This window comes from Eucyclogobius newberryi, unplaced genomic scaffold, assembly GCF_026437365.1.
Source record: "Eucyclogobius newberryi isolate DKJ021-1_F unplaced genomic scaffold, fEucNew1.0.hap1 SCAF_4, whole genome shotgun sequence".
NCBI lineage: Eukaryota > Metazoa > Chordata > Actinopteri > Gobiiformes > Gobiidae > Eucyclogobius > Eucyclogobius newberryi.
The window spans coordinates 25,333,495-25,360,275 of record NW_027316056.1 but is presented as its reverse complement, the minus strand read 5'-3'; the positions used below and the strand labels follow the sequence as shown (position 1 = coordinate 25,360,275).

General features: G+C 41.7%; 3 protein-coding genes across 3 annotated transcripts in view; 1 reads left to right on the top strand and 2 right to left on the bottom strand.

Annotated features, from left to right (window-relative positions):
• Positions 1-17,666, bottom strand: part of klhl5 (kelch-like family member 5) — a 37,233-nt gene extending 19,567 nt beyond the window's left edge. The window contains exon 1 of the mRNA XM_072463950.1: positions 17,648-17,666. The gene's annotated coding sequence lies outside the window, so the exon portion shown is untranslated. The remainder of the gene's footprint in view (positions 1-17,647) is intronic.
• Positions 17,667-19,748: 2,082 nt separating this feature from the next.
• Positions 19,749-26,781, top strand: part of LOC140378000 (uncharacterized) — an 8,062-nt gene continuing 1,029 nt past the window's right edge. The window contains exons 1-3 of the mRNA XM_072463630.1: positions 19,749-19,836; positions 20,428-20,661; positions 23,886-24,149. Of these exons, the coding sequence (XP_072319731.1) occupies positions 19,749-19,836; positions 20,428-20,661; positions 23,886-24,149 (586 nt within the window). The remainder of the gene's footprint in view (positions 19,837-20,427; positions 20,662-23,885; positions 24,150-26,781) is intronic.
• The window catches only part of fam114a1 (family with sequence similarity 114 member A1), a 9,531-nt gene continuing 9,244 nt past the window's right edge, over positions 26,495-26,781 (bottom strand). The window contains exon 13 of the mRNA XM_072463150.1: positions 26,495-26,781. This exon is cut by the window's right edge and continues 1,953 nt beyond it. The gene's annotated coding sequence lies outside the window, so the exon portion shown is untranslated.

The following is a 26,781-nucleotide window of genomic DNA, read 5'->3' as shown; positions in this document are numbered from 1 at the left end:
TATTAATGGGCTAGAAACAAAACATCGCAATTACGCACGAGCAGCTGCTGGCGCCGGTGCCATGGTGGGACCGGACGCACCGGTGGAGGAGTTGCTAACACTGGAGCAACAAGTAGTTACATTTCTCTCAACTAAAGACATTAAAGTGGATCCGAAGGAGATTTCGGCCTGCCACCTGCTTCCCCGGAAGCGTAGCGATGCCAAACCTGCGATAGTGGTTCGCTTTGTGAACAGAAAGCACAAAGTGGATCTGCTGCGCCAGGCACGCAAGCTAAAGGGGAGCATGGTGTACATTAATGAACACCTCACCAGCAAGAACGCAGATATTGCAAGACATGCGCGAATTCTGTGGAAACAAAAGAAAATACAAGCGACATGGACCAGGAATGGTCGTGTTTTCATTCGTCTAAATGGAACGCCTGAACAAGCACGAGTGATCACGGTAAGGGACGTCAAAGACTTGGAACAGTACAAATGAGGCAAATACTATTTAAATACGACTTTTCTTTGACTGAAATGACTTATGAACTTCACGAAGATGATCGTTTGTTTTGGATTATAGGGATGAGACTTTCTTATTTAATGGACTATGAACTCTATGAAGATGAACCTTTCGTTTGGATTATGGAACAACTTGTGTTTGGACCAGTGGAGTTTTCCATACATTTTGCCATTATTTTTGTTATTGATACTATTATTATTTATATATATATATATTTTTTTCTTACAACATGCCAGAACTTGGATCCATGGTAGAACAAAATACACACTTAAATGATGAGACCATTAATGATATAGATGATCCAACTGATTTCTACAATAACTTAAATTATTTAAATGTTAAACATGGTAAATATGATGTTGAAAAGGATATAGATCCTGATACTTACTGTAGTCAGACAAATTGTCAATATTACACAGAAGAACAGTTTAAGAGTACAGTGAACATGGAACATGTTTTCTCTGTGATACATTTTAATAGTAGAAGTCTTTGGAGCAATTTTCCATTTATTAAAGATTATTTAAGATTATTCCCAAAATTCAGTGTAGTTGCTATTTCTGAAACATGGTTAGATGAGGATAAAGTCTCAGCTGTTGAACTGGAAGGATATGAACTGTTTGTAGTGAATAGAAAAGACAAGAGAGGAGGTGGAGTTGCTCTCTATGTAGATTCTAACCTGCATTGTAATCGTATAGAAAGCATGTCTACTACAGTTGATAATATGTTAGAGTGTGTCACGGTTGAGATTCACATGGAGAAACAAAAAAAAATAACTGTCTGTTGCATATATAGAACACCTGGTTCTTCTCTGGATCATTTTAATGAGTTTATATCTAATATGTTTCACTCAATTGGAAATAAGTCTTACATTGTCTGTGGTGATTTTAATGTTGACCTGCTTAACCCAGGTGGACACAAGAAAACCACAGACTTTATCAATACTTTTTATAACAGTACATTATTTCCAGTAATAGTAAAACCAACTAGAATAACAACAGAATCAGCAACATTAATTGATAACATATTTACAAATGAAATTGGTAAAATTGATGGAGGTCTTTTAATGACTGATATTAGTGATCATCTTCCTGTTTTTGCAATTCTTCAAAATGTATTTAAAACACCTTGTAATCAGACTAGCGACATAAGAACAGTGAGACATAGAACACCTGAAGCAATTGAGACTTTGAAAATGGAATTAAGTAAACAAAATTGGGATGAAATTTATAGGTATGAAAATCCTAATGAAGCATATGAACTCTTTTTAGCAAAATTACTTGATATTTATAATAATTGTTGTCCACTTAAGACAATAATTTGTAAAAAACAGATGCTGAAACCCTGGTTTACTAAAGGAATAATTAAGGCTTGCAGAAAGAAAAATCAACTATATAGGAAATTCCTAAAATCCAGAACGCAGGTTTCTGAAATTAAATATAAAGCATACAAGAATAAATTAGTTAATATAATCAGAAATTGTAAGAAAGAATATTATACAAAATTATTAATGCAACATAGACAAAATATCCAGGGAACATGGAAAATAATGAATGATTTAATACACAAGAGACATAATAATAATAATAATAATTATCCTAATTATTTGAACAAAGACAATGACAAAATAAGTCATATTAAGGGAATTGTTCATGAGTTTAATGATTACTTTGTAAACATTGGCCATAAATTGGCAACAAAAATTGTGCCCCCTCAAAACAATGACATGGAGATTGGGGTCACGTATGAAGGTGTAAATTCATTTTTTCTAAACCCAACAAATGAAAATGAAATATTGAAAATTGTGAAGAGCTGTAAAAACAAAAAATCAACAGATAATAATGGGTTCGATATGTTTTTAGTCAAAAATATCATGGAACATATTGTCAATCCATTTACTCACATCTGTAACCAATCTTTTAAAACAGGAATTGTTCCTAATCAAATGAAAATAGCAAAGGTTATTCCCTTGTACAAAGGCGGTGACAAACATTTGACTTGTAATTATCGACCCATTTCTTTACTTTCACAATTTTCAAAAATATTAGAGAAATTGTTTGTTAAAAGATTAGATAACTATGTTGAAGTCAACAATATATTAAATGAGTATCAGTTTGGTTTTAGAGCACACAGGTCCACAACGATGGCAGTAGTTAATCTGGTTGAAAATATTTCCCAATCATTAGATCAAAAACTCCATACAATAGGTTTATTTTTGGATTTACAGAAAGCATTTGATACAATTGACCACACAATCTTATTACAAAAATTGGAAAAATATGGCTTTAGGGGAAAAGCAAATTCGTGGTTAAATAATTACTTATCAGATCGATTCCAATATGTTCATCTGAAGGGAGCAGAGTCTAGTTGTCAGCGAATTAGTTGTGGGGTGCCACAAGGCTCTGTTTTGGGCCCAAAATTATTTTTATTATATATTAACGATATCCAAAAAGTATCTGATGTTCTTAATTTTATCTTGTTTGCAGACGATACCACAGTTTACTGCTCAGGTCATAATTTTAGTGAGTTGGTGAAGGTGATGGAGAGAGAACTGCATAAACTAAACAACTGGTTTGCATTAAATAAATTATCATTGAACTTAAATAAAACAAAATTTATGGTATTCAGTAACAAACATGTAGATAATGATATCAAAATCAAAATAAATAGTTATGAAATTGAAAGAGTCAATTATATTAAGTTTCTTGGAGTGATCATAGATTGCAAAATTTCATGGAAAACACATATACAAAATGTACTGAAAAAAGTGTCAAACTATTGCAATTTTATACAAATTGCAGTATATTTTGAACAAAAATGCCTTATATTTACTTTACTGTTCTCTCATTACTCCATATTTAACATATGGTATTGAGATCTGGGGAAACACATACAAAACTAGAACCAAACCAATTTTCATTCTACAAAAAAAGGCCATTAGACTGATCAATCATGCATCTTATAACTCGCCGAGTCACCCTTTGTTCATTCAATCTAAGCTTTTAAAATCTTATGATTTGGTAGACCTGTATACTGCTAAATTTATGTATCTTGTTAAATGTAATCAAGTCCCTACATCATTGAGGATAAAGTTTGCCCAGAGGGAAAGTAAATATAATTTAAGGGGAACGTGTATATTTGACAGACCTTATGTGAGAACAACGCTGAGGGAACATTGTTTGTCAAGTAAAGGAGTTAAATTATGGAACAATTGTTGCGATGAATTAAAAAATGCCATTTCTTTATTTCTGTTTAAAAGGATCTTTAAGGAAACAATCATAGAAAAATATTTGGCAGAATGAAAATGCAGCTTTGTTATAAAACCTTGAATGCTTGTGGAGGATACTTGTGAGCAAACTGTCCAGTATTATGTAGTGTTGTTTTTGTTGATGAACTGTGGCTTATGAACTATAAAATGTCCACCAATGTTGAGCGTTTGAGAGAAGGGTAGGCACAATAAGCTTTGGCTTCTGCCTACACCTGGTCAAAAAACATTAATGTATCTCGAATTTAGTTTTGTGCTTGAATGTTGAGCACCTTTTGATTTGTTTTTGACCAAACCACATTAAAAAAAAAAAAAAAAAAAAAATTTGATAACTTTTGATGTCCCACTCCTCAGTAGCATTTTCACCAAATTTCAGCTTTTTAGGGCCAACGCCCTGGGAGGAGTTCGTAAAAGTACGACGTTTGGAAAAACTCCGAAGTCATGTTTAGCCATTTTTGAAGCAATATGGCCGACATTTGGTTGGGCGGACGGCGTTGCCGTAATAATATTTTTTACTTCTCTTGTCACCATCTACCTCTGCGCCAAATTTCATGATTCTACGATCAGATTTTTTTTGGGTCATTTCCCATCTCTCAATGCATTTTTGGTACATTTGGGGGCGCTGACGCGCCAATTTTTTTAATTTTAGAAAAGGGAAATAGCCAGAATGTAGAGAGGCACGATTTTTAGAGGCGTGCAAATTTTTGTGACTTTTCGTCAATGTTCACTGGGTGAAAAATAGGGGGGTTGGTCCCGAGAAGAAGAAGAAGAAAGAAAGAAAGAATAATATTCCGATGCGAAAACAATGTTTCCCATTTTTCAAATATCATAAACTATACATTTTCGGAAAGCGCTCGCGCTTTCCTACCTCATGGTGTGGGTCCCTGGTCACTGACGGGTACTTTCGATAATTTTGAGTGGGCTCCGCCCACTTTGTGTTTTTGGCCCTCTATACAGTAATAATGTTCAATTTTTGCATTACATGCTTATATGCACGGAACATGCAAGAGATGGGGAACGTATTCGTGAGCTACTTAGCGCAAATGAGTGCTTTATATGGGGATGACTTCGCGGTCGTCATCCCAATGTAAAGTGCTCGTTTAGTGCGAACTTTTGCACGGGCTTCGCCCGTTTACAACGGTAATGTTCCATTTTCCTACAACTAATTAGTATGCACGGGGCGTGCATGAGTGGAGGAGTGCGTTAGTGAGTGTTTGGAAGTGGGCGAGCGCTACGCGCTCGATTTTGTGCGCACTACGTGCGCACTTTCGCAGCCGTGCTTCGCACGGCCTTACGAGATTAATAGGCCTCTCGCCAGCTTGTGGCGCTCGGGCCTAATAATTGTGACCATTTTAAAAGCAAAAATTTGTCATATCACTCCTACATGTTGTGTGTTTTATTTCTTATCTGGCTGGTTATGTCCCGTTAACACCTTAAGCTTGGGGCCTATATGCCATAAAATGAGCCCCAATTCAAAATTGAATCTGTTCCTGAACCCTCGAGTACAAACAATTGGAGTCTGAATGAAGCTAACCCTGTGTAGTTTTGTATTCTGATGTGACGTCTGATTTACTGTAGAAACAAGCTCTGCACAGAGAAAGCTGATTTTAAATTCCGCCTACACTTTCTTTGTTAAATTATGTAATATGAATGAGTAAAGCTGGAGGGACGGTCTGATTGACACTTGTTTGAGCATTTGTTGGCTCTTTTCTAAAAGCTGAAGGTAAAAATGAGATTTAGAGACTTTAGAGACAAACTCACCCTGATTTTTTCCCCGAATGACTGGTAGGCCTGGAAATAAGTTTTCTTTTTGATGTAACATATCTAGCCGCTCCCTTTAATCAGATGGAATAAAAAAAAGCTAAATTCCAACATCCCACCCGTGAAACGTTCAAAGCAAAAGAGGTTTTAACTATCATATAAAAGCTGATCACATAATAGAGGAATGGTAATCTGCAGAACATGAAGAAAGACTTTCACATTTTTTTGTCTAATAAGTCAATAATTGTGAATAATTCGTGTTAAGTCGTGATGTTTTGTATGATGAAAGTATCGCTAAAATTAGATATTGTCACATCCCTAATCATTCACTTGTCGTCTAACCTAACATACAGTACCAGTTGTATTAGTCAGTAGTAGTAGTCAGTAGTAACACGATGTGTAACAGACACTCGAGAATTAGACCCGAGCAGGAGTCATTTGTGTCTCATCTGAGTAGAAAACCGACCGCCTTCGGCTGTAACTTTCCCTCTTGTCCTCTGTCACATCAGTCAAAAGTGGAGCACCAGATCAAGGGCACAGCTCTGTGTTTTGTGTATTCTTCTCCAGTGTGGGTGTATTATTATGAGTCTGGATGAAGCGCTGTCCCACTTTCCTCAGCTGTAACAAACAGGAGATTAGAATTGCAAAACTTCATCATCAGATCCCCCTCGTCTCTCCCTTCTTCTAAACTGTGTGCATCTGTTGTAAAATGATGATGATGCACGACTATAAAAGCTATTTATTTAATAGTTTAACATTTCAATTATTAATCTATTTTATGCAACTGAATTCCCAAAAGAGGTCTGAGCATATCTTTCAATGCAGATCTCACCTTGGTGTTTTATTGGTCGCATAAAGGACATGGACACGCACAAGTTCGCCCACTGCTCCAGACAGGTTGCCCCAGAGGCACTCAGCAGCACTCAGGAGAAATAAAGTATATCTTCTTCATAGCCAGACATCAAATATACCGTTCTTGCAGTTTTCAGGTCAAGGCCAGCATAATTACAAAGAAAAAAGAAAGATGTCTGTATGCTTTGGGCCTTTTGTATTAAAAAACAACAAAACATTGAAATATAAAGAGAATATAGCATATTTACACAATGGCTTTTTGTATTTCTTTATACAATAATAGGATAACATCATAATAAACGGCTTTGGACTCCAGTGGTGGTGGAATATAAACCTGATACTCCATCGCTTTCTCTTGATTACCTCCTCTAATAACCTCTGCAGCCATTTTCCCAATTTCCTGGTGCACTCTCTTCCACCCATCACCCTTGCTCTTTTCCCTGCCTCCTCCTGCTGCTTTGTAGGACCTCCAGGGTTAATCAAGTGCGTCTCAAGTACAATATCAGACAGTGAAATAAGCTCATTCCAAAAATGCAGAAACAGGCAGCCACAGAGAAGAAAAAACATCATATCAACACCCTAACATCTAAACGTATAAAACACAGATTGTTTTACGGAGCATAAAAGCAAAAACATCTATCCATCATTTTACCAGCACTTAGACTTTGACACACTTTTTACCACCATGTTTTATTCAACACTGGGAGAAAAATGTTTTATTGGGTGAGGGGCTACGAACGTGTGCGCCGTTACCACTACAGTAGAGGGAAATAAAAAAAGCACACTTGGATATGAGCACTTTTGGACAGACCAAGCGTGAACCCCAAAACGTCCAATTACTTTGATCCATGTTTGTTGCTGTGGGGCAGAAAAACCTTCTTTTTTTTTTTTCAACCTTTAAAGCCAACCACCTGGGTGTACTAGCTGATGCACACAAACCCGCATAGAGAGAAAAGCTAATGACTATGGTCTGGCTTTCCCGCTCGGCTTCCTGTAAATGCCCAAGAGGAGGGAAGGGAAAATGGAGAATTGAAACAGCCAAATGCAACCACGGTTAAGCGGTGCATCTGTTGAGTAGCTCCAGAGAACGAGGAGAAAGCCGGCGGATGATTGGAGGAGCCACTGGTGAAAAGGAATGTGCTCTGGATTCAGTCCAATCTAATCAGGGCCGCTCCTATATCAGCAGCCGTCACCGTGACATCTAAAGGCCCACATCTATTGTTGGAGACAGTATTTATCGATCCGTCAGAAGGATTACGTTTGGTCTTCGCAGTGCGCTGTTCACTCGACTCAGATATTAAATTTTGCTGCTGCACTGGACACAGTTTTATATGAAGGAGAGAGCCGATGATGTGACCCTGTGCAAATCACACACTGGCCTCCAACAGCTCGGTATAAAACAATACTGGCAACAGTGTCAGGGCATGGGGACATGTGTTGCTTCTTGTTTAAGTGTGGAGTCAGACTGCTCAAGACTAAAACATGAATAATATACATTACTCTTCAAACCTCTCCGATGGGCTCTCTGACCATCTGGCAAAAGGAAACTATCAAGCATGCTAACATAAAAAGAAAGCCACAACACTCTTTATTTCCAGTCAAATCAACCATTCTGGGATGAATCAGGGTCAGTTTGTTCTCCAAACCAAAATTATCCTAAAATTCTTTTAAAAGCCTTTTATAGGGATTCCGCCTAGACTTTGTCACTTTATTACAAGTCCCTAAATCAATTTTTTTAATTTAGACGGGATTTAGAATCTGATTTTCCTCTGCGCAGAGCTTGTGAACATTTATATCTGGAGTAAATCACTAAACAACAAAACAGAGACAAGCGGGACAGAAGTGAATGTGCCGATATTACTCCTCCGCATGGTGCTTGCACATTAGTCTCTTCTTTTTCTTTGCTGCTTTGCCCGTCTGAGGTCACCAGTGGAAATAATTTGTGGTAAGCAGTGGTCATTTCTAATTTGCATATGAAGTTATCATCGATGTGGCTCATTGAGTAAAACCTTTGTCAATTTAACCTCAGCTCTGATCATTACAGGCTGTTCACTGCTGTTCTTGGACAAGACACTTCATCCAACTTGCCCCGAATACACAGAATATCACCACAAATTATATAGTGAATAAATAATGCACTAAATGGTCACGCACCATTGGGAGAAGGCTGATATTACAAACAAGCCGTACTTAATGTGCAGTTACACTTTTACAAATGCCAGACTGACAGTTTTTCATTTTTGTGTTTTAAATTTGAATTGCATTATAACACTGAACCATAATACACAGTATGAATTGTATCTATTGTGATAATATTGTGCACTCCCAGATAGATAGATAGATCAATTAATAAATACTATATTGATCCCCGAAGGGTGAAATTCCGTTGCCTGTCAATCGCAGATACAGACGCACAATTCATAAATAAAAAGATTAGGGATGCACTGTTATATTGGCCCAGTATCGGCCGATATTCACACCATTGAGTAATATTGGTGTCAGCCGAAAGCACCAATATCAGCGCGCGAAGGTTACGCTGTGGTAATGAATTGACTGCATGAAATGACTACTGACTTTACTGTGCCAATAAACAGCCTTAATGACAACTAATGCCCCAATTTGCTGTGCGTGTTGTTTTCTCACATATTTACACACTTGTTTTGCCGCCGGTAAAATCGCTGAGGCATGAATTCTGCATCTACACACAACAGGAGATAAAACACACCCTGAATTATTGATAGAAAATGAAAACTGCACTTTCTTTTTTCACGAGCCTTTCCCTTCCAGCTTCTCGTCACTAAAACACATTTGGTGGTTTAACAGCTCTCTTATGACCGCTGCAAAACTGGTCCCTGTGGATTTGGCAAATACACCTCTTAGTGCAGAGAATCTATTCTTAGTGAGGCAGGTGCGTGTTGCAGGTACAGGACAGAGAAGTGCTTTGGGCGCACTTTATCCCACTATCCAAAACCCGTCTCCTCCACACTCTCTCCCTCATCTATCTATCTACAACGCCATCCAAACAGACCACGATGTCTTTATCCTTGTGCCGCAGTGCCCTCTTTTCCCGCTCCCTTGGTTCCTAAATGGAGTTAGAGAGGAAAGCGTAAGTGCAAAACATCAGAGAGTCAAATTCAATGAGCATTTACAGCCAGATGAAGAGCACGTTTTAATAATTCAGTCCGCCCCGCAGCCACCGGCCAATCACAGCACAGCGCTTTCATGCACTTGGAATGAGGGAGATGGGTCATGTCTGCACTGACCCAGCCCACTCAGAAATGATTGCACGTGCCTCTCAAGAACTTACTGTATCATGTATTTCAACAGCTAATAAGGTTGTCCAGCACAAACTTCATGCCCCAGTCCAGTGCTAAACCTAATATTGTGTGTATTCAAGTCGGGACGGGGACTGATTAAAGCCGAACGGTACAAATGGCAAAGGGCATCCACTTTATCAGCAATATTTGAGGCTACAGCGCTTAGCTTGTGTTGTGTTCATGTCAACAGAACGACTGCTCCTTTCACTCACACAGTCTATTCCCAGCCCTGCCATTGGTCAGAGGAAGAAGGTCACCTTATCCCTCTGCAGCCATTGATCCATAAACTGATGAGGCGGCAGAGAGGAGAACAAGAATGGACAGAGCGAGAAATCGAATGACAGGCGTTGAAAGGGGAGAATTAAATGCTGCTCAATAAAAGAGAAGAGCAGCGGTTACAGACGGCGTCGGGCAGTGATTGTGACAGAAGAGTGTCACACTGAAGTCACTGTAATTAGTCAAGTGGTCGATTAAAATTCAATTCCTCATGACGTTATTTAAACGTGATGCCTCTGCGGTTGGTTGTGGAGGGAAGGCTATACTATATGGTTTTTCATTTTCCAAGGTTGTGACAGCAAGTGTACACAGATGAATACATTGATACTGGATAGATCTCATAGGCCAGGCAGGTTTATTTGTAGAGCACAATTCGTACACAAGGCAATTCAAAGTGCTTCACACAACAGGAAAAAATGCATTTAAATCACAAAACAGTACAAGACATAAAAGAAAAGAGTACAACGAAAATTATTCAGTCATATGCACAGCTAAACAAAACTGTTTTTAGCTTGGATTTGATCATTGTCAGCATCCTCAGGAAGACTGTTCCAGATTTTAGCTGCATAAAACTGAAACGCAGATTCCCCGTGTCTGGTCCTGACTCTGGCACCAGCAGGAAGCCGGTCCCTGAGGTCCTCAGAGTCCGAAATGGTTCATATGGCACTAACATGTCTGGGATGTAGTTTGGTGCTAGGCCATGGAGAGACTTGTACACAAGCAGAGCTGCTTTAAAGTCTCTTCTCTGAGCCACAGGGAGCCAGTGCAGAGACCTGAGAACAGGACTAATGTGATGGTACTTCCTGGTTCTAGTCAGGACCCGAGCAGCAGCGTTCTGGATGTACTGCAGCTGTTTTACAGCTTGTTTGGAGAGGCCAGTGAGCAGGCCGTTACAGTAGTCTAATCTACTGGAGACAAATGCATGTGTAAATCTCTCCAAATCTGGATTAGACACTATACTTTTGATTTTGGCAATGCTTTTTGAGGGTAAAAAGCTGCTGATGTTATTGATTTGATGTGGCTGTTAAAGTTCCAGTCTGAATAATTTAGTGCAGAGGTGTGAAATTCATCAAAAATATTAATTACCGTAACTAATTTATTGAATATATCAAATTAGAATTTTAAGTATATTTCCTTTAAAAATAAATTCTAAATAAATACAAATTAAAAACTGCAAAAAGAACTGATAAAATAAAAAAGAATAAAAAAGAATGTATTCTTCCAAAATAACCTTGATGCACAGAATAATTTAGCTACAGAAGAACTCGCGCTTGTGTCACACGTCATCAACATTTTCAGTTAGTTTAATGTTAAACCAGTGGAGATTTTTAGATGTTTAAATGCCAAGCTAACTGTTTTACAAATAGTGACCCAGCAGTTAATCAGGTTGTTCCATATGCTTTTGTTTCTTTTTTACCATCGCTTTTGCTGATGTATGTCTATAAACCCTTTGCACTTCTGCCAAAAAACACAGCAGATTTGTCAATAACTGTGGCTTTTTGGCATTCAAACTCGAGTTTTATACAACAACGATCTGCTGCCTACTAAGCCTTTCCACCATATGTACCATAGATCTCATTGTCGCTAAGATACAGAAACAGATGAAACAGATGCACCACATTGAAGTGCAGTGCAGAGAGCTTTGTCCAATGACATTCATCAGGAGCCGAAGAGGTAATCACCACAGAACGTGACATTAGAGGACGCTGACTCTGCAGTTTCTTAAATCATAAGCCTAGGACAGTGTTCAACATGCATCGCTGCGTAGCGAGAGTAAATAAACTGAATGACAAGCAGGGAATTTATGACGAGTGCTAATGGAGAGCACTGGCTTAAATGAACCTTGTAACGAAGCAACATGCATCTTGAAAAGCATTTCAGACCGACATTTCCACAGATATCAAAGTCTGGCAGTTATGTACGTTTGAAAATATACCAACAACAACATACATTGGAGTGCACTTAACTGTTTAATGCATTCAGACAATCATGCCCCAAGAACTGCTTCTCAGGAGGTCCAAGCAAGACCAAAAAGGACCTTTTTATAGAAATTCCACCTCAAAGAATATTTTGAGGGATATAAAGTAACAAGTTTCTGATCAGCTTGTCTTGCAGTTCCATTTAAAGCTATTATAGACTATATATACCAGTTTAATTCTGAATATCCCCAGACCAACCATTTCAATATTATAATTTGTTTCTATTCATCTCCTACTAGCTTTTCAGCAAAAAACGGACATACTGTATCCTATAGCAATTAAACACGACTCTATGTGTTTTATTGGTTATGATTTAATCCATTGTGAATCTTTATGGCGATACGGCTCCTTTTCCCTTTCAGCTCAATAAAATTTTACAATGTAAGATGTGGCCAATAAAGCAGTGCAAGAGTAAAGGTTCTGTGTTAAGTCGTAGCAACAAGCAGCACTCTTGTTCCCGGCAACCTTCTCCTGTTCCCATCGGTGTGAAAATAGGTGCAACTGGAGGACATTGATTTCCCCCCCATGTTAAAAAGCTTTTATTGATATGACATTTTCTCGGCACAAAGGTTAAAATAAGATAAAAGGAAAAGAGGCAAAGAAGGCACCGTTGCTAAATGTCTGTTTTGGTCTTTGTAAAACCATGTTCACCCTCCATATCTGCACTACATAAACAATCAGTATTTTGTTCAATTTTAACACTGTATTTTGAGTCATTCATACCTGGACTTTGACATTTTTGTATTTTTTCTCCAGATCGTGAGCGTCAAACCACATCAGCCTTTCTATGTGAGGTATGAGCGGTTTTGTGCTGTAAAGCGTTTCTTGAACTTCATGCAGATCTTCATAATGTGTGATCATTGTTTCATAATGTTTGCAGTTTTGCCGTATCAGGCAGGTAATAGCAAACTCTGATGGGAATCTGATTGGAATCTGATGGGTTGTAAGCCTTAAATGAATAATGAAACGCTCCTCAAATCGGTCTGCAGCAATACAAGAATGACTCTGGGGTTGATTTTCTCTGCATAATAAATATGAGTAGGCCGACTGCTTACTGTAATGTCACTGTAAACTACTCCTGCACATCCCTAACTTGAACCCACAGCTTTACAGATGAGTTTACTTTAATGTGGAATAAACAAATAAAAAAAACTTTGCCATTGTACATAATCGAATAAATTTATCTTGCTGCTGTGGTCAATAACCAGCCGATGTTAAAGCAGAACTAAGTAACTAAGTAACAGTAGAGCGCCCCCTGCAGCTGATGTGATATGAAAATACTCAAAAATAGTCCAAAAAAACGTATTTCTTTCTCATAATAAGACAAAAACGTATAAAGACATTCATTAAAGTAAAAATATTACTTAGTTCTGCTTTAAAATGTTAAAATCCAAAGCGAGGACCACAAATGTATGTTTATGTTGAGTACAGTTCACAATTCACGTTTAACGTCTGTGAACTGAAAATACCAACAATATGTATTCATCTGTGAAATATAAAATAGTTTGTTGCATATCATATGGCCACACTTCTTTTTCCACTTTTACTCATAAGTTTGATCAAAAAGATAAATCTGATGCACTGAGGCCACACAGAGTCTGGGCCAGTGCAGGAAAAAATATAGGTGAGAATAGACTATAAAACAGCTCTGCTTGTGTACAAGTCTCTCCATGGCCTAACGCCAAAGTACATTTCAGACATGTTAGTTTCATATGAGCCCATCAGACTCTGAACACCTCAGGGACCAGCCTCCTGCTGGTGCCAGAGTCAGGACCAGACACGGCGTTCCAGTTCTATGGCAAGGCAAGTTTATTTGTAGAGCACATTTCATACACAAGGCAATTCAAGGTGCTTCACAAAACAGGAAAAAATGCATTCAAATCACAAAGAAATTACAGAAATAACAAAACAGTTCAAGAAATAAGAGAAGAGTGCAAAGATAATCCTTTCAGTCATATGCACAGCTAAACAAAACAGTTTTTTATCTTAGATTTGATCATTGTCAGAGTAGAGGCCTGTCTCACATTTTCAGGAACACTGTTCCAGATTCTAGCTGCATTAAACTGAAAAGCAGATTTTCCATATCTATGGGGCAAAGGTTTGTAATTGCCTTCCCGAGGTTGAGACAGGCCCCCGCCCCGACTGTGTTCAAATCTAATCACAAGTAAATCATCACAGCTGTTGATCAAGCAGAGATAACTTCAGCCATTATGTCCTCTAAAAGCTCAACTTGTGTCCTAGACCCCATTCCAAGCAAACTCCTCAAAGACATTCTCCCCCTAATTATAGACCCTATTCTTAATATAATAAATACTTCACTCCAAAGTGGCTATGTTCCACAGTCCTTCAAACATGCAGTCATTAAACCTCTTCTGAAAAAGCCTAATCTAGATCCCGACCTATTGGTAAACTACAGACCTATTTCAAATCTTCCCTTCGTCTCTAAAATCCTTGAAAAAGTTGTAGTAAAACAGCTTTGTCGCCACCTGCAGGACAATAACTTATTTGAAGTTTTCCAGTCAGGGTTCAGAGCCCACCACAGCATTGAAACTGCACTAGTTAAAGTCACAAATGATTTGTTATTAGCCGCTGACGATGGACTGGTCTCAGTCCTGGTTCTGTTGGACCCCAGCGCAGCGTTTGACACCATTGACCACAACATTCTACTGCAGAGGTTAGAATGTGATGTAGGTGTTGGAGGAACAGCCCTCAGCTGGTTTAAATCCTATCTATCTGATAGGTTCCAATTTGTTAATGTAAACCAGAGCTCCTCACCATGCTCTAAAGTAATTTACGGTGTGCCACAGGGTTCGGTACTCGGTCCAATTCTGTTTACTCTTTATATGCTGCCATTAGGCAACATTATCAGAAAGCATGACATTAACTTCCACTACTATGCAGACGACACTCAGCTGTATTTATCAATGAAACCTGATCAGAGCGATCAAGTAGACAGACTTAGTACTTGTGTGAAGGAGATAAAAACCTGGATGACACTTAACTACCTGCTTCTAAACCCTGAAAAAAACGAGGTCACTGTGCTTGGCCCTAAGCATCTACGAGACGGTCTATCTGAGCAGATAGTCACTCTGGACAATGTCAGTGTAGCCTCCAGTTCTACTGTAAGAAACCTTGGAGTCTTATTTGACCAGGAGCTCTCATTTAAAGCTCATATAAATCAAGCTTGTAAAACAGCCTATTTCCATTTGCGCAACATAGCCAAAATCAGAAGAATCCTGCCTAAAAGTGATGCCGAAAAACTTATCCATGCATTCGTAACGACTAGATTAGACTACTGTAACTCCCTGCTTGCAGCGTGTCCTAAAAGCTCCATAAAAAGCTTTCAACTGGTTCAAAATGCAGCAGCAAGATTACTAACAGGAACAAAAAGAAGAGAGCACATTACGCCGGTGCTGAAGTCTCTTCACTGGCTCCCCGTCGAGTCTAGAATCAAATTCAAAATTCTACTCTTGACCTACAAAGCCATAAATGACATGGCCCCATCCTACCTCAAAGATGCTATAGAACCATATCATCCAAACAGAGCTCTTCGCTCTCAGAATGCCGGCCTTCTGGTGGTCCCAAGAGTCTCTAAAAGTACTGTAGGAGGTAGAGCGTTTAGCTACCAAGCTCCTGTGTTATGGAATCAGCTCCCGACCCATGTTAAATATGCTGACACAGTCTCTTCATTTAAGTCCAGGCTTAAAACGTTCCTCTTCGAAATCGCTTATGGTCAGACTAGTTAGGAACAGAAACATAAACCCACAGCTTTAGCTACGCTGCCCTAGGAGTAACTATGCTGGGGGAAGTATGGCAGCTTGAGCACTATCCTCTTCTTCTTCTGACTACTTATGCTATCAAACAATATTTATTTTTTGATTCCACTTGCAAACTGTTCACCGCCTTCTTTTCTTTCTCTCACCCCTGAGGACCTGTGGACCCAGATGCCCCTCCCCTGGTGAAGTGGTCCCTGCCCTGTGTGGACGGTCCCTCATCTGCCTGAAGAGTGGGTCCAGCTCGCCTCCGACTGTCCCTCATCTGCCTGAAGAGTGGGTCCAGCTCGCCTCCGACGGTCCCTCATCTGCCTGAAGAGTGGGTCCAGCTCGCCCCCGACGGTCCCTCATCTGCCTGAAGAGTGGGTCCAGCTCGACTCCGACGGTCCCTCATCTGCCTGAAGAGTGGGCCCAGCTCGCCTCCGACGGTCCCTCATCTGCCTGAAGAGTGGGTCCAGCTCGCCTCCGACGGTCCCTCATCTGCCTGAAGAGTGGGTCCAGTTCGCCTCAGACGGTCCCTCTTCTGCCTGAAGAGTGGGTCCAGTTCGCCCCCGACGGTCCCTCATCTGCCTGAAGAGTGGGTCCAGCTCGCCTCCGACGGTCCCTCATCTGCCTGAAGAGTGGGTCCAGTTCGCCTCAGACGGTCCCTCATCTGCCTGAAGAGTGGGTCCAGCTCGCCTCCGACGGTCCCTCTTCTGCCTGAAGAGTGGGTCCAGTTCGCCTCAGTCGGTCCCTCATCTGAAGAGTGGGTCCAGTTCGCCTCAGTCGGTCCCTCATCTGCCTGAAGAGTGGGTCCAGTTCGCCTCAGTCGGTCCCTCATCTGAAGAGTGGGTCCAGTTCGCCTCAGTCGGTCCCTCATCTGCCTGAAGAGTGGGTCCAGTTCGCCTCAGTCGGTCCCTCTTCTGCCTGAAGAGTGGGTCCAGCTCCAGTCTCCCTCGTGTCCGTCTGTCCGTCTGTGAGAGTCGGATCTCTCCTTCACTGGAACTCCTCCAGGTTTCTACGCTTTTTTCCCAAAGAGGTTTTTTTTGTAGTTTTTCCTGGCCGAGAAGGAGAGTCTAAGGACAGAGGACCCTGGGACATCGTCCCTCGCCACCACAGACATTGTCTGACTCCATCGCCACCACAGACATTGTCTGACTTCATCGCCACCACAGACATTGTTGATTCATTTCTTCCTGTGGCCCTCAGAGGCAACTGTTGTTGTGATTTTGGGCCTTACAAAAATAAATTGATTTGATTTGATGATTTGATCTAAGCTAAAGACTGTTTTGTTTAGCCGTGCCTATGACTGAAATACATTTATCTGGTTTTTAATATTTCAAATACCATGTTAATGTGTTTTTATATTTTTATATATTTATTTCGACTTACATTGTATTGTATTTTATATGTGTTTTTAACATTGTGAAGCACTTTGAATTGCACTTTGTACGAATTGTGCTCTATAAATAAGATTTGATAGCTAGTTATTTAGCCCATCCTTGAGTGAATGTACACTTGATCACTATGGCAACGGTCCTACTATCTGAAGTTAGATTAAAGTCATAAGTTACTCCAAAACCTTCATCTAACTCACACCATGTCTTCTTATTTTGGCTCTTGTCCCCTATAAATCCACTTAATCCAAATACAATTATTCGTCAACAAATCAAAATTTGAGTCGACTAAAACACAAAACATCACGATTATGGACATATGACCAAACAACTGTGAAATACTTTCACTTTATGGAAAGACACTCTCAGTTATAGATTTGATTTAGGATTATATTGAGACTTGAAGGTTGTATTGTGCATAGGCTTTACTGGCCTGGTGTGAACTGCTAATAAAACAGTGTCCAGAGCCTCATTTACCCTGCCCAGTGGCCACAGTGGGATGAGGAGCTCCATACTGACTTCATTATTATAGTAAGAAGAAACACAAACCTGGTGGATCCACGGATCAGGATGAGGAGACACGGGTCAAGGTTCTGCAGTCAGATTATAACCTATAAAACACATTTATCCAATCAAAATAAAATCGTATACTTTGGATGGCAAAAGAGCTTGGTATGATCAATTTAATACCACAAAGACAAAAGCACGTGGTTTATTCTTTGCCTCGTAATGATGTAAGTATTTATTTTTACAGTAAAAGTTGTAGTTTAAACTTTCACAAAACTGTATCCTGCGGTCCACTCGTTCTACAATTAACACGTTTATCAGTGCGTAAAGTGGAATGTCTGTGTTTTACGATTGTGAGGAGTGAGGACCTTAAAACATCCATGGTTTGGACAGACTAATCCAAACTTCTATGTCAGAATGTCTCAGAATGTCTCAGGTACGTCTAAAATATAAATAATGTCTTTGTTAATTGCTGACTGCACGTGTCTCCATAGCCCCGCCCCCCCAAGCCGCGGCGTCTCAGAAGTAAAATTTCGCATAAAAGTTTTTTAAATTGAAATATACGTGTTTATGGCACGACAGAGACTAACATTGACTGTGAGTCTGCTCGTGGCCTATATAATGTCCCAAGAAAACATGTTCAGAAATTCAGAATTCAATGGTGAAAAGTGGAACGTGCACTTCCGGACCTGCGCAGTGGGCGGTCACTGTGGAGATCCATTCAATGATAATGTGTTGTTGTTGTTGTTGTTGCTGTTGCTGTTGCTGTTGCTGTTGCTGTTGCTGTTGCTGTTGCTGTTGCTGTTGCTGTTGCTGTTGCTGTTGCTGCTGCTGTTGCTGCTGCTGTTGCTGCTGCTGTTGCTGCTGTTGCTGCTGTTGTTTTTGTTGCTGCACAATGGGCTTGTAAAAGCCTAAACCAGTTGCATATTGATGCCTTCAAGCCTCTTTGCAATAAGATACAGACACATTGAGAGATTCTGCAGACTCAGCTCATTAACCTAAAACAAGCTTTAGAACAAAACAAAGCCTGGGTCACACATTTACATAAATGTCTTCTGGCTGCTCAGATCTGTTTTACCATTAATCCCATTAAAAGCCAACCGTATAGGCCTGACCTGTTACAGGCTTCATTACAAAGAACACTTAATATGAAACCGAGAAGTCGTAAGAGTCTTAATCTGGGCTGCTTTTCTAAACAGAGCAAGAATTATTTATTTATTAAATCAATTTTTGCATGAGAGCTATAAGAAAAAAGGTACATGGCTTGGGGCTTCACATTTGATTGAACAGAGTGTGGCTCTACCTGTCTGTGTTTGTGTTTGTGTTTGTGTTTGTGTCCGTGTTCGTGTGGGTGATGGTCCGGTGCCCAGATAAGTGCATTCATAAACCTGAGCCATAAACACAACAAAGAGGAAAACATACATATATTAAATATGTATGATGATTTTTTTTTTGCAGAAAGGGGTAAACTATCCATCGGCAAAACTCAAACATCACATTGGGATTGTTGGAAATCATAAAAAAAATCCTTTGGCAAGAATAACAAAACAAGTATAAGCTACAAAATGCACGTACCTACATTTTGGATGCACCAATTTACTTTACTTTAGTTAAGCCTTAGCCATATCATCTAATGACATATAATTTGTTCTTATATTCTATGTTTAATAAGATAAGAGACTCAGCCACCCCAGCAGGCCTACAGAGGTTCACAGTTCAAACAGGTTTTATACAAATTGAGTCATACATTTCTTCTTTAAACACATTGTTTCAATTCTCTTTCTGTTATTGTGTAATTCAATAGTTAAATTCACAGTCTTTGGTCATTGTTAGTTGCTTTGCTTACCAGTTACAGCAGTATATATATGTTCACAGACACACACCACAGATACTTACTTTGTGTTTCGCCTCGAGTTTCTTTCTATTGCACAATTGTTCTGAGAAGAGGGCCGGAAGTGCAAAAGGAAGTCAGATGCAAACCGCTGCTTTTTGTGCGTCTTGCCAGCTCAGGACTTGACTCTCAAATGTAACCTCTGTTGTCAATCAGAAGCTTTTGTTCCACTCTAGAAGAGACTGAAGACCACCGCGAGTCAGACCTAGGGAAGTCCACAGACAGAATAAGGACTTATAGGATGTCGCAACGATGACTCGCGTGGCTCTGACTAAACTCGGCGTCCTCGTGATCCTCACCTTTATCATGTGCCTCCCAGAGTTCTTCATTATGAACAGAGGTGGGTCTGTCAAGTGGTCTTACGGTGCTCTGACGGTTCCATCCATTGCTTTCTTGCTTTGTGCTTGTCAACTCAGAGTCAGAGTCAGTCCGGTGTGTGTCGTATGAAGGCATGAGGATGATCATAATGTACCTCAACTACAGTGCAATAGTGCGTAACTATTAGTGTGTCTTATCTCTGCCCTTACATCTAACAGCTGTAAATTAGAGTGTTATTTTTATTAAGAGTATGACAAGTTTTTTTACAAGAGTTTTTTTTATTTTTTTAAATTATACTTCTGTGCCTAATCTGTGTTGCAATACTGGAATTTCCCCATTGAGGCACAAATAAAGGTTATCTTACCTTACTGCTATTGTTATGTAATGTAATGCACTGTAATAAACCGACAATATAGTTAAAACCAACTGAAATATGTCAGTCAAAACTACTAGGAGATACTACAACTACAACTAGAAGACCAATTGAACAAAACTTCTGACTAAATGACTATATATTCATTTGAATATGTAAATTGCCATGGCTCTTTTTTGTCTCCACGACAACTGCAGCAACTTGTGAATATGTTCTAGCTGTGCCACATCTGTGTTTCAGAGCTGCGTGCATCTCTTCTCTGTGTGCGGCCCCCGCTGTGTGACGAGGAGAGCGGGGGGCCCCATGGGGACAGCAGCAGCAGCAGCAGCAGCAGCAGCAGCACATGTGGTGAACACTGGGAGCAAATGAGAGCAGCAGCTGATCAGAGGAACATGACCCAGGCGGACGGGAGCTGCTTCGTGTGTCGGGCAGAGGTCAATGCGGCGGGGCTCGATCACAACAGCTCGTCGCCAGGTACCAGAGTCTTTGAACGTGCCGAGTGCAGACGCAAACGCACTGACTATACGTTATTATGTTCCGCAGCACGGTGTTGAACTGATTTATCTTGCATTTATTCGATAAGATTGTTTTTTGCTTGGAAAAATGTGCATTCTCGCTGGTGGTGGGGTCACGTCTCCACAGATCTGACCTGTAACTTGGCCAGATGCTGTCACCTGCTCTAGTAGAGATCCGCCTGGCAGCTTTAATATCAGGAGTCCACTTTGCACTCATCTAGGGTTGTCATGAATATTCAGTAAATTGATAATTGTGATTATTCAGGTCACAATATAATTGCAAGGACCAAAAAATTATAATCGTGACAATTTTCAAAGCAAAATTAAGTTAAAAAAAAAAAGTATAACCAAATAATACACCTTAATATGTTTTTATTTTATCTGGCCATTTTTGTCACATTTAACTTTATTTTGTCTTTCAGAAAGTTACGTTTTGTAAAGCCGGTCACAAACTGAAGGAACACTAACATGACAGATCCTCAGGAATGAAAAATTAGAGATTTCACTGTCAATAATTGTGAATAATCGTTAAAATTTGATGTTTTTTCTCAGTTTTATTTGTAGAGCGCAATTCGTACTCAAGGCAATTCAAAGTGCTTCACACAACAGGAAAAAAATGCATTAAATAACAAAGAAATTATAGAAATCACAAAACAGTTTAAGACATAAAGAGAAGAGTGCAAAGAAAATCATCTCAGTCATATGCACAGCTAAACAAAACTGTTTTTAGCTTAGATTTGAACGTTGCCAGAGTAGAAGCCTGTCTCACACTAAAATTTGACTTTGTGCCATCCTCACACTCAACTGGTGGTTTTCATATTGTAATGTGAGGGGCAGAAACCAGATTTTCCTAAAGATAACAATGTATTTACATAATAAATATTCAAACAGTAAGTTCACAAATATTTTACCGGATTATTTGTGATTCGATCCTAGAACTCACCATATTACAACAAAAATCTGCTACTTTGTCAGAATCAGAATAAGTTTATTGCCATTTATCAATGAACAGGATTCACGGACATAGGAACTTGTCCTGGCGGTTCGGTGCAAAACAAACATAACACTGAACAATAAATACAAAACTAATTGACAATAAATAACAAATAACTACCGGGTATTAAAATGGTCAGGTAGAGTTAAAAATAGACATGATATGTACACAAAATAAAATATGTGGTGCAATAAAAGTGGACAGTGCAGTGAGTGCAAAGTGCTTAAGAAGTGTTCATGAGTCCAACAGCAGAGGGAAAGAAACTGTTCTTATGACGGGAGGTTCTCGTCCGGATGGACCGTAGCCTCCTGCCTGAGGGGAGTGGCTCAAATAGTCCGTGTGCCGGGTGAGAAGGGTCGGCTGTGATTCGACCTGCACGTCCTAGAGTCCTGCAGACGTACAGGTCCTGCAGAGATGGAAGTCTGCAGCTGATCAACTTCACAGCAGAGCGCACAATCCGCTGAAGTCTCTGTCCCTGGCTGTGGCTCCAGTGTACCACACGGTGATGGAGGAGATGATGGAGGAGGTGAGGATGGACTCGATGAAGGCCGTGTAGAACTGCACCATCATCTGCGCTGGCAGCTTTGCTTTCTTCAGCTGCCGCAGAAAGTACATCCTCTGCTGGGCCTTCCTGATGATGGTGGGGTCCCACTTGAGGTCCCGGGTGATGGTGATACCAAGAAAGCGGAGGGAGTCCACAGTAGAGATGGGGGAGCCCGAGATGGTGAGGGGGGGCTGGGGGGCTTTACCTTTCCTGTAGTCCACGATCATCTCCACTGTTTTCTGGGCGTTGAGCTCCAGGTTGTTACCACTGCACCAGGACACCAGCCGGTCCACCTCCCTCCTGTAGACGGACTCATCCCCGACCGAGATGAGCCCGATAAGGGTGGTGTCGTCCGCAAACTTAATTAGTTTGACGGAGGCGTGGCTGGAGGTGCAGCAGTTCGTGTATAGGGAGAAGAGCAGGGGAGAAAGTACGCAGCCCTGTGGTGCTCCTGTGCTGATGGTCCGTGTGTCCGAGACGTTCTTCCCCAGCCGAACGCACTACGTCCGATCCGTCAGGAAGTTGGTGATCCACCTGCAGGTGGAGTCAGGCACGTTGAGCTGGGAGAGCTTGTTCTGGAGCAGAGCAGGGAGGATGGTGTTGAAAGCAGAGCCGAAGTCCACACACAGGATCCTGGCATAGGTTCCCGGGGAGTCCAGATGCTGCAGGGTGAAGTGGAGTGCAAGTTTGATGGTGTCGTCCACAGACCTGTTGGCTCGGTAGGCGAATTGCAGGGGGTCCAGCAGGGGGGAGGTGAAGGACTTGAGGTGGGGGAGGACCAGGCGCTCAAATGACTTCATGACAGCAGACGTCAGCGCCACCGGCCTGTAGTCATTAAGTCCAGTGATCCGGGGCTTCTTGGGGACAGGGACGATGATGGACGACTTGAGGCAGGCTGGGGCATGACTCTAGGGAGGTGTTAAATATGCCAGTGAAGACAGGGGCCAGCTTGCCTGCGCAGTGTCTTAAGGTGGCCGGGGTGACACCGTCTGGTCCAGCAGCTTTTCGCGGGTTGGATTTGCGGAACAGTCTGCACACGTCCTGTTGCTGAACTGTAAGAGGGGTGGGGGAGGTGGGGGGGACCGGGGTTGGGATGGCAGAGGTGGCCACAGTGGGGGAGGGGGAGTCAAATCTGCAGTAGAAAGTGTTAAGTTGTTGTGCCAATTTAATATCGTCCACAGCAGGGGGGGCACGGGGCTTGTAGTTGGTGTGAAGCCGGAGCCCACTCCACACAGAGGCGGTAAGGGGCTCTGTAAAGAGGGTCTGTAAAGAGCGGTACAAGTAAACTGCATCTTCAATGCAAGTGAAAAGAAAGAACTCCCTAAACTTCACTCACTCCTTTCTGCTGTGGCCAATATAAGTTATTATAATCTTCATAAAAATGATTCTTGGCAGTATGAGTAATAATAAGAACCATCAACTGATTAAATTGCTAAACGACAAATGGACTACATCCATAATATTTACGTATAGAATATTATTGTGAAACCCATCAATGCTCAGTAATAATTCATATGACTTTATTTGGAGCCACTGCAATGTCCTTGAGATGTTATACACTGTGAAGATGAATTACCACACACTGTCTGAGAACAGAAAAAAACCACAGCACTGTCCAAAACAAACCCTTCATTTCCCCCCACAGCTGAAACCGTCTCCATGGAAGTGTTGGCCACCCTCTGGCAGAGCAACAACGCCTCAGCAGACATCACCCTGCTCGGCCGCTACAACCGCAGCTCTCGGTACCTGCGCTTTCCCGACGTGGAGGGCGGCGGCGGCGGCGAGCCCGGCGACAGCTTCTTGTACTGCCCTCCGCCAGTGGAGGCGGCCAACCACAGCTGCTGCCTCCTCCGGCTTTCGGCGCGGACGTTTGCGAGGGGAGGGCTGCCATGGAAACGTAGCGCTGAAGGTTGGTGTCAAAGATGAGAGCGGAACGATCTGGTCAGTGAGGAAAGATCGAGTGAAGGAATCGGTTCTGTTTTTTTGTGTTTTTTGTATATTAACTCCTGACTTAAATCCCACACAGAACATCTTAATAGACTTTAGTTATTGATTGATCTTGACCAGCTTTTCTCCCTCCACCCACACACACACACCCTCACACACCCTCACACACCCACACACACCCTCACACACCCTCACACACCCACACACACCCTCACACACCCACACACACCCTCACACACCCTCACACACCCACACACACCCTCACACACCCACACACACCCTCACACACCCACACACACCCACACACACCCTCACACACCCTCACACACCCACACACACCCTCACACACCCACACACACCCTCACACACCCTCACACACCCACACACACCCTCACACACCCACACACACCCTCACACACCCTCACACACCCACACACACCCTCACACACCCACACACACCCACACACACCCACACACACCCTCACACACCCTCACACACCCACACACACCCTCACACACCCACACACACCCACACACACCCTCACACACCCTCACACACCCACACACACCTACACACACCTTCACACCCACACACCCCCACACACCCTCACACACCCACACACACCCACACACACCCACACACACCCTCACACACCCACACACACCCACACACACCCTCACACACCCTCACACACCCACACACACCCACACACACCCTCACACACCCACACACACCCACACACACCCTCACACACCCACACACACCCTCACACACCCTCACACACCCACACACACCCTCACACACCCACACACACCCACACACACCCTCACACACCCACACACACCCACACACACCCTCACACACCCTCACACACCCACACACACCCTCACACACCCTCACACACCCACACACACCCTCACACACCCTCACACACCCTCTCACACCCACACACACCCTCACACACCCACACACACCCTCACACACCCACACACACCCTCACACACCCTCACACACCCACACACACCCACACACACCCTCACACACCCTCACACACCCACACACACCCTCACACACCCTCACACACCCTCACACACCCTCACACACCCACACACACCCTCACACACCCACACACACCCTCACACACCCTCACACACCCTCACACACCCACACACACCCTCACACACCCTCACACACCCTCACACACCCACACACACCCTCACACACCCTCACACACCCTCAAACACCCTCACACACCCTCACACACCCACACACACCCTCACACACCCTCAAACACCCTCACACACCCACACACACCCACACACAGAGACTACAGCAAATGTTCCACTGTTAAACTCAAAGCTGGAAATCCATCTCTCTCAGAACGTTCCATTACCCGCGTCTCTGCCCGCTTCATCAGCGTTTACAGTGTGTGAGCTGTTTATCAATGCACTCCCCATTGCACACCCTTTGCTTGGGCGGATTTATAGTTTTAGTTATATGTTGTTGATGTAGTATCGGACTGTCGCTGGCGGAAGAACGGGGATTCGTTGATTTCAAAAGAGAGATGCAGTTTGATCGCAAAATAAATTTCCCAGGGCTGTGCAACTTGGGCCAAGCATGTTCAATATTTACATTAGACGATTGCATTTCTCAAAAGAGGTTTTACTGTGCGTTTTTGTCAGGTAATCTTCAACACTTAATCCAGAAAGTGAATTGTGACATTGGATTGAGTGAATTAAATATGTCTCTGTGCAGCAACTTTAAGTGCATATGACAGGTTTTTACGATTTTCTCATTTTGACATTAATCTGTGTATACCGATCAAGTAGGTATTTGTGGAGAAAACCTTGAAAAATCTGTAGAAAATGACAGGAAGTGACATCACACTAGGAGGGAGAATTATTCCAGTAAAAGTTTATGCATAAATTACTACTTTTTTGACCCCCTAAACCAGGGATGGGCAAACTACGACCCGCGGGCCACATGTGGCCCGTTTGTCTTTATAATCCGGCCCGCCAAACATGTCAAGTAATATTCAAAAAAATTATAATATTTTTTTTTTTTGCCCCCAGGCATTTGTCTGCACTTGTATCTTTAATAAATATGATGTGAAATTAATTAAATAATAGTATAATAAATAATAGTCGTAATTTTTTTTTTTTCACACCAATGATTGCGGGCCGGCCCTCCGCTACTTGCCTGGATTCGAATATGGCCCTCGGAGGAAAATAATTACCCACCCCTGCCATAAAAATTAATCCAACAGAATAAAGTTGCTCTCATATTTTTATTCATACAAAAAGTGTCATTAGATAAGTTTTTGCCCAGTGTTTGCTGGGTAATTTCCTACTGTTATGTCATCATTTACAAACAGGAAGTGAAATTATAAACCTAAAAAATGTGCTACTGTGAGAACATGTTTATTTTTTATTTTAGCTCAATTCCAAACATATTTATCTTAACTGCATTTTAGTTCAGTGAGTCGTCCGACCTGTCAGAGGCACTTTAATGGTGCACGATGTAACTTTCCTGGTGTATTGTCCATCACTTGCTCGTCTTCGCGGATACGTGACATTGCTTTGCCTAAAATATT